The 12,930-nt window shown below is 46.0% G+C and overlaps 1 protein-coding gene across 2 annotated transcripts; it reads right to left on the bottom strand.

Annotated features, from left to right (window-relative positions):
- Positions 1-6,484: 6,484 nt before the first annotated feature.
- On the bottom strand, positions 6,485-8,944 carry LOC126688337 (uncharacterized). 2 transcript variants are annotated; one of them, XM_050382999.2, is made up of 2 exons: positions 7,372-8,944; positions 6,485-7,293 (listed from the first exon to the last, which is right to left on the bottom strand). In XM_050382999.2, exons 1-2 carry the CDS (start codon positions 8,929-8,931, stop codon positions 6,637-6,639), a joined length of 2,217 nt encoding a protein of 738 aa, XP_050238956.1. In that variant the 5' UTR covers positions 8,932-8,944; the 3' UTR covers positions 6,485-6,636. The 2 variants fall into 2 exon arrangements, with proteins under 2 accessions (XP_050238956.1, XP_050238957.1); XM_050383000.2 differs by having other exon boundaries at positions 6,485-7,964; positions 8,058-8,944.
- Between the last annotated feature and the right edge of the window lie 3,986 nt (positions 8,945-12,930).

The raw sequence follows: 12,930 nt of genomic DNA, 5'->3' as shown, positions 1-12,930 counted from the left end.
CCAGTATTACCCAAGTTACAATCCCTCGGCCACCCCTGTGGCCCCGCCGCCCCGAGCTGCTGAGTTTCAGGATGGTCGTCTTCCGAGAGAAGAAGGTCGGAGCGACCACCCACGACCCAGACCTAGGGGTCCTACAGAGCACCAAGCACCCAGAGGCGAAGATCATCGTGACACTAATCTGCCGAGAGACGAAGGTCGGCACGATCGCCCTTTTCCGAGAGATGAAGGTCGGAATGATCCTCCTCCTCCTCGAAGGGAGGGGGTGCAAGACGAGAATCTACCACCGGGGACACAGCGCGGAGACGCTGGTTTGGGGAGGGGAGACCCAGACCCGGAGGCAGATCCTCTGCGGACCGCGAGAGCAGGAGTTCCACCGGTCAGGAGAAACGGGGCCGAAAGTGTTCACAGCTCGGGGGCAGCATCTCAGCATCAGAAAACTTTGCATGACGAAGTTACTCGTCTAGTCCAGGCCGAGCTGGACAGGCATAAAGGGCACAAGGCAGAATCTCGACCTTTTACTACCTGTGGCATTGCTAGCCCTTTGTCAAAGGCTATATGGGATGACCCATTTCCAGATAAGTTTAAATATCCGCCCATTGACAGATATAACGGTAAATCCGACCCGATGACTCATTTAAGTTGTTTTCAGGTTGCCATGGGAGTTCAAAGTGTCTCGGACGCAACAGTGTGCAAAGTGTTCCCCTCAACGTTGAGCGATGCGGCGCAAAAGTGGTACCAGAACCTCAAGGAAGGCTCTATTACTAGTTTCAGGGAGCTTGCTATGGCTTTCAAAACTCATTTTGCCCCGAGCATCGAACGAAAGAAAAGATCCAGTGATTTGAAGAAGTGTTTTCAAAAACCGGGAGAAAGTTTAAAAGCTTATATTGCTCGGTTCAATGCCGAGGCAATCATGATAGAAGATTTGAACGATGATACCGCCATCGATGCTATGAAAGATAACACCAGCATGCAAGTCTTCCGAGACAGCCTGATCACCAACCCGGTTGACACTTACACCGAGTTGATGGACAGGGCTTGGAATTATATCAATCTTGACGAGGAAAGGCAGAGGAAGTCTTACGGGACGGCTAGCCCGGTTCCCAGCAAAACGCAGAATACTCAGGGATCTAACCGTAACCAAGATCGGTACCGACCTCTGAACGAGACTTCGGGGTACAGAGGTAACAAACCATTCAATGCTCAGACCAGTCCGCCGAGTACGGGGCCTGGTACTAAGCCAAGTTTCAGTATTGGAGGAGGAACGGAAGGATATGTAGACCGAGCAGGAGTGCCGAGACAGTATGTACCACTCAATACTCCGAGGGAACAAATTCTATCCTGGATCAAGCACAACAACGAAGAGATTCGTTACCCGCCGAGGCTAGTGAAAGACGGAGACCGATCCAAGTTCTGTGATTTTCATGATGGTTATGGCCATGAAACAGAGGAGTGCGGACGTTTGCGGAGTGAAATAGACAAGTTGGTCTGTCAGGGGCGATTACAACATTTTGTTGTGGCCAAGGAGGGCCAAGACCGAGGAAATACGAGGGTCAACTCGGTCAGGTCGGAGCCCGGGGGGAGTAGGGAGGCCCAATCCCCATCAAAGAAAACACAAGTCACGGGGGTAATTAACACAATCTCGGGAGGAACCTCAGAGTCCGAATATGGTCGCAAGCGCAGAAAGAAAAAGCAAAAGATGGTCATGTCAGTATCTACCGGGACGCCATGGCCTAACATTGTTTTCGGGCCAGAGGATGCGAAAGGAGTAGATTTTCCTCATGAAGACGCTTTGATTGTATCCGCCATCATTGGATCGAAATGGGTAAAACGATTGTTGGTAGACGATGGAAGCTCGGTTAACTTGTTGACTCTGTCAGTCTTTTTGACGATGGGAGGATCCAAGACTGACCTCAAGCCTGTGAACATTCCTCTCCTGGGGCTGGGGGGAGCTCCGGTTACCCCAGAAGGCATGGTCGAGCTGGATCTAGAGCTCGGCATCGAAATACCTCAGGAGGACGGAACAGAGGGAATCCTGGCGGAACCAACACGGAAGGTACGTTCACTGTTCATGATAGTTGACATGCCTCTTGCTTATAATGGTATTCTTGGTAGACCTATGTTGTATAGCACAGGTGCAGTGACTAGCATTCGTTACTTGATGATGAAAATCCCAGTGGAAAACGAGGTCATAACTATTAGGGGAAACCAAACCCTATCTAGGCAATGTTACATGGCCACTATGGGCAGCACGGTGGAAACGATGAACATCGATACACCCGAGCTGCTCATCAGAGAGAAAAAAGCTCAGAAACCCCGAGAAAACTTAGAAACGATTGAACTTACAGAGGGATCCGAGATGTATGTAAAGCTGGGGGTAGACTGGCCAGACGAGCACCGGGAAGCTATCATAGCTCGGATAAAACAGTATGTGGAAGAGTTTACCAACAAGCCAGAGGATATTGGGGGGGTAGACCCTAAGATCATCTCGCACAAGTTAAACGTGGATGCGAAATGCAAGCCTGTCAAGCAAAAGAAAAGAATTTTCTCTCTAGAGAAACAGATTGCTATCCGAGACGAAGTGGAGAAGCTCTTGAAAGCCGGGTTCATCAGGAAAGTAGACTACCCTGAATGGCTGGCTAATGTAGTCTTGATCAAGAAGTCCAACGGTAGATGGAGGCTTTGTATAGATTTCACTGATCTAAACAATGCCTGCCCAAAGGACAGTTTTCCTCTGCCCAACATTGACCAACTGGTGGACGCGACGTGCGGATTTGCGGTCTATGCATTCTTAGATGCTTCTCAGGGATATCACCAGATCCCGATGAGTAAAGATGACGAAGAAAAAACAGCTTTCACAACGGATCTGGGGACCTATTGCTACAAGAAGATGCCTTTCGGTTTGAAAAATGCTGGGGCAACCTATCAAAGACTCATGAATCATGTTTTTAAAGATCAACTGGGCAAAAATGTCGAGGTTTATGTGGATGACATAGTCGTGAAATCTAAAGGGATCGAGGAACACGCAGGGGACCTGGCAGAAACTTTTGAAAAGCTGAAGGGTTTTAACCTCAAGCTGAATCCAGAAAAGTGTGTTTTCGCAGTCCGCTCTGGGAAATTTCTAGGGCACCTCATCTCGGAGAAGGGCATCGAGGCCAATCCGGAAAAAATCGAGGCAGTAATGAGCATGAAAGCACCCAGCTCGGTGAAGGAGGTACAAAAGTTGAACGGAAGAGTAACGGCATTGGGCAGATTCATGAGTTGCTCGGCCAAACGATGTTTGCCATTTTTCAAAATCCTGAAGAATACAAAGAATTTCAAGTGGACAGAGGAGTGTAACGTAGCTTTTGAAGAGCTGAAGGTTTACCTCAGCACACCCCCGGTGTTGGGTAGACCTGAGCCTGGGGAAATCTTATACTTGTATCTCTCGGTGAATGACGAGACAGCAGCGGCAGTCCTGGTGAAGGAGGATAAGGGTCTGCAAACCCCGGTTTATTATCTCAGCAGGGTCTTGAAAGGCCCGGAGGTCAGATACCCAAAAATCGAGAAATTTGCTTTGGCTTTGAAGGTGGCGGCTGAAAAGCTAAGGAGATATTTTGAGGCTCACATCATTGTAGTACGTACGAACCAACCTCTGAGAAAAGCATTGCAGAGGCCAGAGATGTCGGGACGGCTGGTCAGCTGGTCGGTCCAGCTGGGAGGATATGACATCCGGTATGAACCAAGACCGGCTCTGAAAGCACAAGTATTGGCAGATTTCATAGCTGAGACTACTGCAAGCGACCAACCCGAAGAACCTGATGAACAACTTCTACGGTGGGTCTTAGAAGTTGACGGGGCATCAAATCTAGATGGATCGGGGGCAGGCGTAGTCTTGAAAGGCCCTCACGGAGTCACACTCCGAAGCTCGGTAAAATTCGATTTCCCGGCATCCAACAATGCCGCGGAGTATGAGGCTCTGTTGATCGGATTGAGAATGGTAAACGTGGTCAAGGCCGAGCACGTAACAATAAGAAGTGATTCTCAGTTAGTTGTTTGTCAAACTCTGGGTACTTTTGAAGCTCGGGATTCGGAAATGAGGAGATACGTAGACAGAGTCAAGTTCTTCTTAAACAAGATTCAGGAGCTCGGAGGAAAATGGGTAATAGAGCAAGTTCCTCGTCTGGAAAATCAAGAGGCCGATGTTTTGGCCAAAGCAGCAACAGTGAACGAAAAGATACCAGGAGTCCATTTCTCTGTTCAAGAGCATTCCAGTATCGACAACTATGAAACCATTTTTCTAACTCAGCCTTTGGAAAACTGGATGCAAGGTATAGCCCACTACCTGATGGATGGAACTCTGCCAGAAGACAGAGATAAAGCCTACAAAATCTTGCGACAAGCTCCGTACTACGCGTTCCTCGACGGAGTCTTGTACAGAAAGTCATTCACCCACCCGTGGTCGAGATGCTTGACAGCGGAGGAAGGAGAGTATGTGTTGAGAGAGATACATGAGGGTATTTGCGGAGCACACATAGCTCCTCGCATGTTGGCCAAGAAAGCAGTGTTGCAGGGCTACTACTGGCCCCTGATGGTTAAGCAAGCAGAGGAGATAGTAAAGAAGTGTGAGAACTGCCAGAGACACCAGAATATCCGACATGCTCCTACTACTGAGCAGTGTCCTATCACAAGTCCTTGGCCATTTGCAACTTGGGGAATTGACATCCTAGGTCCTTTCACGCCAACCACGGGGCAGAAAAAGTTCTTGATAGTGGCAGTAGATCACTTTACTAAGTGGCTCGAGGTAGAGGCAGTGAGCACCATCACGGAAGCTCGGATTCGAGATTTCTTCTGGAGACAAATTGTGTGTCGTTTCGGTATACCCAGAGCGTTGGTAACTGATAACGGAAAGCAGTTCAACTGCCGAGCCTTCAAGGAATTTTGCAACGACTTGCACATTGACCTGCGCTTCACGTCAGTAGTTCACCCGCAGAGCAATGGGATGACCGAGGTGACCAACCGAACGATCCTAAAAGGGCTCAAGGCCAGGCTAGGGGAGTTCGATAGACAGTGGTTGGAAGAGCTACCGAAGGTCGTTTGGGCTTACAGAACCACGCCAAGGGCAGGCACAGGAGACACCCCGTTTTCTCTAACATATGGGTGCGAGGCCATGATACCGGTGGAAATCGGGATGCCAACTCTAAGGGTCCAGTTCTTCGATGAGGCAAAGAACGAGGAAGAACAGAAATTATGCTTAGACCTGCTGGAAGAGCGAAGAGAACAGGCAGCGCTAAGAATCGAAGCATACAAGCAAAGAATGGCTAAGTATCATAACAAGAGAGTTAAACCCTTGAGTTTCCAAGTCGGCGATCTGGTCCTACGACGGGCAGACATTGCTAAGGGAAATGCTGGAGTGGGAAAGCTCGAACCTAACTGGGAAGGCCCCTATCGAGTCACGGAGGTCGGACGAGCAGGAGCTTATAAAATAGCACACATGTCGGGCCGGGTGCTCCCGAGAACTTGGAACTCCCAGGTTCTTCGGAAATACTATCAGTAGTTACTTGTTTTCATTTTCAAGGTACCTAGGGGTTTTTTCACTTATGTTTGAGTTAGGCTTTTGTAAAACTCAAATATAAGTTTTTCCCCTCAATGAATAAAAAAGATTAAAAAGAATTCATGTCTTTCTCAAAACCCGAGCACTTTACTCGGTAAAAAATCCACGGGCTATGTGCCATCTACGGGCTATGTGCCACCAGCGGGCTATGTGCCATCCACGGGCTATGTGCCATCTACGGGCTATGTGCCACCAGCGGGCTATGTGCCATCTACGGGCTATGTGCCATCTACGGGCTATGTGCCACCAGCGGGCTATGTGCCATCTACGGGCTATGTGCCACCAGCGGGCTATGTGCCATCTACGGGCTATGTGCCACCAGCGGGCTATGTGCCATCTACGGGCTATGTGCCACCAGCGGGCTATGTGCCATCTACGGGCTATGTGCCACCAGCGGGCTATGTGCCATCCACGGGCTATGTGCCATCTACGGGCTATGTGCCACCAGCGGGCTATGTGCCATCTACGGGCTATGTGCCATACACGGGCTAGGTGCCATCTACGGGCAAGGTGCCACCAACGGGCTGCATGTCGCCTGCGAGCTATGACAATCCCGGGACATCCGGAGATAACAAGTTATCCACGCCGAGCAACTGGATCAAGCTCGACCTATGAACAACTAAGAACCTACCCTAGCATTTTATATCCCAATTCTAAGTCAAGAGCCCACGTATAAAAACAACATAGAAACTAGAAAATTTTTACTACTAGAAGGAACTCGGAAACTAAGCTAAGTTAGCCATGAAAAAACTTCATTCAGAAAGATAACAGGCAAACCGGCAGGTAAAAAACAAGATATATATACTAAGGTCAAAGTGACCAAACTTTGCAAAAATATGCCAAGCGTAACAAAGGAGCTCGGAGCTCAACATTACAAAAACAATGGAAAATTCATTCAGAAAAAACAAGTATACGAAAGGAAATATTCAAACTAGCAAAAAGAGCTCAAAGCTCAAACATCCCAAAAATTTACAAAGACAAGGAAAATTGTTCAAAACTATAAAACTAAAAACTAAATTGTTCAACAATTACAAAAACAAATTGCCTCAGTTTGGGCCCTCGCCCTGATCATCGGCCAGATAATCTTCAATATCTGCCGGTATGTCATAATCTTCGGGCAGCTCTTTAGCTCGGCGGTGCAGCTCCAGCACGTCCAGCTTGAAGTCCGAAACATCAACGTTAGCTCCAAACCGGCCCCTCACATACTCCCCGGCCTGGACCTCCCCGACATATAGCATTTTCCGGAAGTCTTCATACAGACCTTCTTCCCGAGCTGCAGACTCGGCGACTTTAGCCTCAGCATCTCCGACTCGCTTGGTGGCCTCCTCCAGCTTCTTTTTCTGGTCATCCACGGTGTCCCGGAGCCCTTTGCTCGCCAACTCATTCCGGCGCGTTAGGTCGGCCAGCTGCTTTGAAAAATCCTCTTTGTCAGCAGCCTTCTCGGTCTCCAACCGACCAACATCCTTCCGCAAAGACTCCAGGACTCCCAAGTCCTCGACACGCCGGTCCTCGGACTCCTTCAGCTGGTTTTCTAAACTTGCCACCAAGGAAGCCCCTTCCGAGGCCCTCCTCTCCGCCTCGACAGCTCGTTTCTCAGCATCCCGGAGACTAGACCTCGCAGACAGCAGAAGGTCCTTGGCAAGAAGGAGGTCAACCTCGTTCTTATTGGCGTTTTGGTCGGCCAAGTAAGACATCTGCGCAGCCTGCAATACAAACAAAGCATGATTCATGACTAGATAAAAGCAAACACTTAGAAAAATTTTAGCCAGACTAAAAAGTACCTGAAGGCAGAGAGAGGAAACCGCAGCCAGCATATTCTCGGGCTTGTGCGTCTTGTAGTGGGCCAGATCTATGGGCAGCGTGGTCACCCGGGCTACGTCCCCCGCAATGGGCAGCTCGGTCAATGTCGCGCGGGCCCCATCGTTATGACGGCTCACCCACTCGGCAAAGCTGGTCCTAGTTATCGTCTGAGGACCAGGGGCGGTGGTGCTTGTATCAGAGGAGATCTCCGGCAGATCCGGGATCTCGCGTCTAGGCCTGTGAGTGCTCGGGCCACCTCCCCCAGGAGCTCCTTCCTCGGGAACCTCCTCAGCTCGCCTCGGTCCCACCACGGTCTCGGCCGACCCTAGGTCCACGAACGGAATGTCCCCCACGGGTTCTGCAGTAGGGGGAACATCAATCCCTCCGGGCAGTTGAACCCGAAGCGGGATAACGTGAATGCCAGCAGTCGAGGTCCCTTGATCACCCGCAACCCGCGGAGCCGAGGTCGCATCCGCAGCAGCTTTTGGAACAGACGGGGGCGCCGGAGTGGCAGCTCGGGCTGCCGGTCTTTTGCGTTTCTTGCTCGCGAGCTTGGCCACATCAATATTATTCACTGCAGGAAACAACCAACAACAATCAAAATAAAAACAAGCAAGTTCATAAAAAAAAAAACAAACAACAACAACAGCACAATGAAAACAAGCACCAGGATCCGAACTCTTCCAGAATTCAAAAAACTTCTTCGGACAAAGATCATCAGCATGAGCTTTGTCCGCCACGGGAGAAGCATCCCGGAGCTTAATAATATCGGCCAGTTCCAGAGGGGCAGGGGTATGGAACCATTTTTCTGGTTTGTAACACTTGTCCTGCCAAGCAGTCACCATCCCCTCAAAGGCAGTCGGGTGGGTGATCTGGAAGTAATCCTCTTTGAAATCCCTTAAGGAGTCAGTTATCCCAGTAACTAAGCCTCCTACCACCTCTTTCCTCTCTCCTCGAAGCCGGATGTACGCGAAATGATTCCGATCTTTAAACGACAACAGGTACAAGCAGCAGAACAGTCGCATAGAATCTACCACCCCGGTTTGCCGACACAACTCCAGGAAGCAAGAATAATGCCGAACTCCGTTCGGATGAATCTGAGATAGCGGCACCTCGAAATAATTGCTTAAACGCTTGTACTGCTCCGAGATAGGGAAGCGGATCCCGGACTGGAGATGCTCCAGGGTCAGCATGATAGTGCCCTTCGGAGGCGCGTCGTTCAGCTTTTTCCCCTCCGGGATCACGGACAGTTGGTACTCTACCGGGATACCAAAAGTGGCCCTCACGGCCTCCAAAAACCCAGTCGTGCACCGAGACGCTTTAATATCACGATCATCAGGTCGGCCACTGGCATCCACGGTTGTGCTTTTCCCCTTTACTTTCTTCGGGACTTGAGGTTGGGAGGTCCCTACCTCCTCTGGCTCCGAGAAGTTAGCTCGACTAGAGCGAACAACGTGAAATTCAACAGACGCCTCAGCTGTCCCTTGATCATTATCATCATATCCCACCCCTTCCTCGCGATCTGATGGGTCACCCGACATACCTAAAGACACAGAAACCAGCTCGGATGAGACAAGCTTCACTAACAAAAATAAACTAGCTAAGACTCAAAGGTACGAATCAAAAGACAATTTTAGAGGGTGACACCATCAGAAACACGAAGACAACGAACTTGAATTTCCAGATTTTTGGAAATCCACACCCCAAACAAGAACATGAAAAACACGCATGAACCTCCAGATTTCTGGAAATCCATGTCTCACAACAAAATCACAGAGAAACAAAGGCATGAAACATGAAAATCCTAAACAGATACACTAACGCAAGGAAGAACTCAGTCAAAATATAAGAACATGCATCTAAACCAGAAAAACAAGAAACAAACAGCAAATCAGAAACACTCACTTGTGCAAAGGAACGAGGAATTCTGGAGAAGACGATCGTGAATACAGAGAGTATCTGGAAAACAGAGGCAAACACAGCAGATGAAGCTTCAGCAACCAGGAAACGAAGACTTGGAGAAGACAAAGAACAGAAATCTGGTGATTCGCAAGAACAGTTTTCTTTTTCTTCAAAGGCAGAGAGAGAACAGAAATGGAGAAAGGAAGCGAAAAGTCTCTCAGTTTGAAAAACCAAATTTATAACGGAAGAAAAGAGAGGGAAAACCAAAAGGCACCTCTTAAATTTTCTCTCTCTTCCCATTAAGCGTGACTCCTAGAAACCAGCACCAGCAATAACTGCTAGACACGTGGCTCAAATGTAAGAAGAAATACAACCGCCATCAAGGAAATCCATCCCACCAGCTGTCAGAAGAGACAACTCGACAGTCACGTCCTTTCACATAACCACATCAGCTCACCCATCTTTCTGACAAGAGGCTCGGTGTCAGAGATCACCCAAAAACAAAGCAAGCATGCCCGGACTCACGTGACCTAATAACTCGGATAACACTACCATCTCGGACATAAATATCCGACACACTGAGGGGGGACTAGTGATAACGTAGCACATCTAGTAGGGGCGAAGCAACCTCGCCAGGAACGAATATCACTAAGTCAAGCATTTCACCGACCTGGTAACAATGTCCGACCTTCTTGAAACCACAGAACGCATGACTTGGGGGGTCACCGGATCGATGGGAATTCAAACATCATCCGAGACAATCATGCCTGATAAGGTCGGACCAAGAATCTTACCCGAGCTCTGACGTATGTTCAACTCAGACCTGAGCCGAGCTCCGAGCTCCTAAGCCCGAAAGATTGGACCATCTGGTTCGAGCTCTGGGCTGCTCCAGATACGGGAATTATGATAACTTGACTCCCAAGTTATCCGGGCTCCGAGGTTCCGTCCAAAGAGCGCTCACTCGTGTACCAGATCCTGGGACCACAGAAGATCTTCTGACAGGTACGTGAGGAATGTTCCCTCTGACACACCTAACGAGCCGCACCACCTGCAGGGATATTCTCCCACGTGAGCATAACCGAATTCTGGGACCACTGGGCTCACAGCCTGCCAGCAAGGCAGGTTTGTCCTTAAACCCTAACTATAAATAGAGGGTTTAAGGACAAACCCTAGGTAATTCTCTTTTTCTCAACTGAAAACTCACTCTTTTCTCTTCTTCTTCTTCCTCTACTTCAATACCTTACTTGAGCGTCGGAGCGAACGTCCGGTGACCCCCACCGGAGTTCCTTCTGACCTCTGTTTGCTTGTGGTGTGCAGGTCGGAAAAGCCTGGATCCTGTTTGGTGATTTATCAATAATATTTTAGACTAGAATGGAATCAAATTGAATTATCTGATTCCTTTATTTGATTAGAAAATTTTAGTTTGAATTTTTTAAATAATGTTTTGTTTTGAAATTAAAATTAAAATTAAGCATTAAATTTAACTATTAGAAAATTTCATTTATAATAAATTAACATATTTTTTTTAAAAATTATAATTAATTGACTTATTTGTTAGATATAATTAATAAAAAAGGACTTAAATTAAGGTTAAGGATATTGTTTAATCGACATTAGAAAAATAAAAAATACTTACCAAGACTTGGTTTGAACTTATTCAATCAAATGTTAAAAAATAAAGAACAAAGGGTCAACGTACCCTCTGAACTTGAGACACAGAGTCATTTAATCCAATTTTAACTTATCTGAGCAATTAACCCTATAAAACTCTTCATTTTTGGGTCAGATAACCCAAAAATTGTATTTTAAAAACGCGTAAAATACAAATCGGAGGTGAGAAATGCGAAATAAAAATTAAAAGTTTCCTAATTGTTGCGATAAAATTATCCTAAACTTATTTTTTTTCAATAAAAAATAAATTATGGGGTTATTTGACCTAAGAATGAAGAGTTTTGGGATTAGTTGCTCAAACAAGTTAAAACTGGGCTAAATGACCTTATGTCATAAACTCGGGGGAACCCTTTGTTCAAAAAATAAAAACAGAGAGAAAATCATGAGTAGAGAAAGAAAATTTTATTAACTTTTTTTGACAAATGTATTGAAAAACAGTCATATTTACGACTATTTATAATTATATTTTTATTTTGATGTAAAAACATCATTTTGCTCAAATTTCCACCTTTCACTTTTAATTGGACCTAAAATATTAAATTGACATTTTTTTCACTTAAAAAAATTTTAAATAAATTTTTCATATTTAATATATATTCTAAATTACTGTTAATGTTATAAATAGCAATAAAAAGCCTCCTTCCCCACAAATTCAAAAAACAGTAATAAATAATAAGACTTTTCTATTTAATAAACATTAATTCTAAATTTTGTTAAGTAAATAAATAAAAAACCATCATATTCATTCCGAGATTTTATATTCATCCCAAAGTTTGAGCTATCCCCTCCTCTGAACCATCACCGCGCTCCGACCCGACCTTCGTCATCCTCAAGACGAACCAAAGGAAGACGAACTCGATATGGGTTCATGCATGATCGGTCTTGTCTTCCTCAAGATATACGAACAACCTCGGGGCTGTTTGAAAGAGAGAGAGATGGGTCGAAGGAAGGCGGCGGGGTCAAAGGAGGACTGCTGCTGAAATGCCAAGATGATAACATGAAATCTCGAGATGAATATGAGGGTTTTTGATTTATTCAATCTTTTTAATAAAATTTAAAAAATTAGTTATATATCTATTAAATTTATTAAGTTCAATTAAAATAATTAAGATTTTAAATTTGTTTTAAATTAATTAAGATTTTAAATATGGAGTACTTATTTAAACTTTTTAAGCGGAAAAGAATAAAACTTTACATTGGAATATAGTTTTTTGGGTTAATGTCATAAAAGTTCACCAACTTTACATGTTTTCTCATTTTAATCACGTAGTTTAAATTTTCTCATTTTCATACACGAACTATAACTTTTTCTCAAATTCATACACGGTGCTGAGGTGTCACGACTCTATTGGTATAATTCGCTGAGGTGGATGTCATTTTACACCAATGAATGAGTGCCACCTCAGCACCGTGCATGAATTTGAGAAAAAGTGGTAGTTCGTGCATGAAAATGAGAAAATTTAAACTACGTGATTAAAATGAAAAAACGTGTAAAGTTCGTGATTTTTTTTACATTAACCCTAATTTTTTTTAAGAATCTTCATCCGTTTAGTAAGAAAATCATCTCTAATTAAAAAAGTTTAGGTACTGATAACGTAGCACATCTAGTAGGGGCGAAGCAACCTCGCCAGGAACGAATATCACTAAGTCAAGCATTTCACCGACCTGGTAACAATGTCCGACCTTCTTGAAACCACAGAACGCATGACTTGGGGGGTCACCGGATCGATGGGAATTCAAACATCATCCGAGACAATCATGCCTGATAAGGTCGGACCAAGAATCTTACCCGAGCTCTGACGTATGTTCAACTCAGACCTGAGCCGAGCTCCGAGCTCCTAAGCCCGAAAGATTGGACCATCTGGTTCGAGCTCTGGGCTGCTCCAGATACGGGAATTATGATAACTTGACTCCCAAGTTATCCGGGCTCCGAGGTTCCGTCCAAAGAGCGCTCACTCGTGTACCAG

This window comes from Mercurialis annua, linkage group LG6, assembly GCF_937616625.2.
Source record: "Mercurialis annua linkage group LG6, ddMerAnnu1.2, whole genome shotgun sequence".
Classification (NCBI taxonomy): Eukaryota; Viridiplantae; Streptophyta; class Magnoliopsida; order Malpighiales; family Euphorbiaceae; genus Mercurialis; species Mercurialis annua.
This window is presented reverse-complemented; position numbering and strand designations above follow the sequence as displayed.

What these genes read in the sequence shown, in the direction of transcription:
- LOC126688337 (XM_050382999.2), bottom strand. Translation starts at nt 8,931, where the DNA reads ATGTCGGGTGACCCATCAGATCGCGAGGAAGGGGTGGGATATGATGAT. An exon ending in TTTCCTCTCTCTGCCTTCAG is followed by an intron (nt 7,294 to 7,371) that starts GTACTTTTTAGT and finishes TTTGTATTGCAG; the next exon opens with GCTGCGCAGATGTCTTACTT.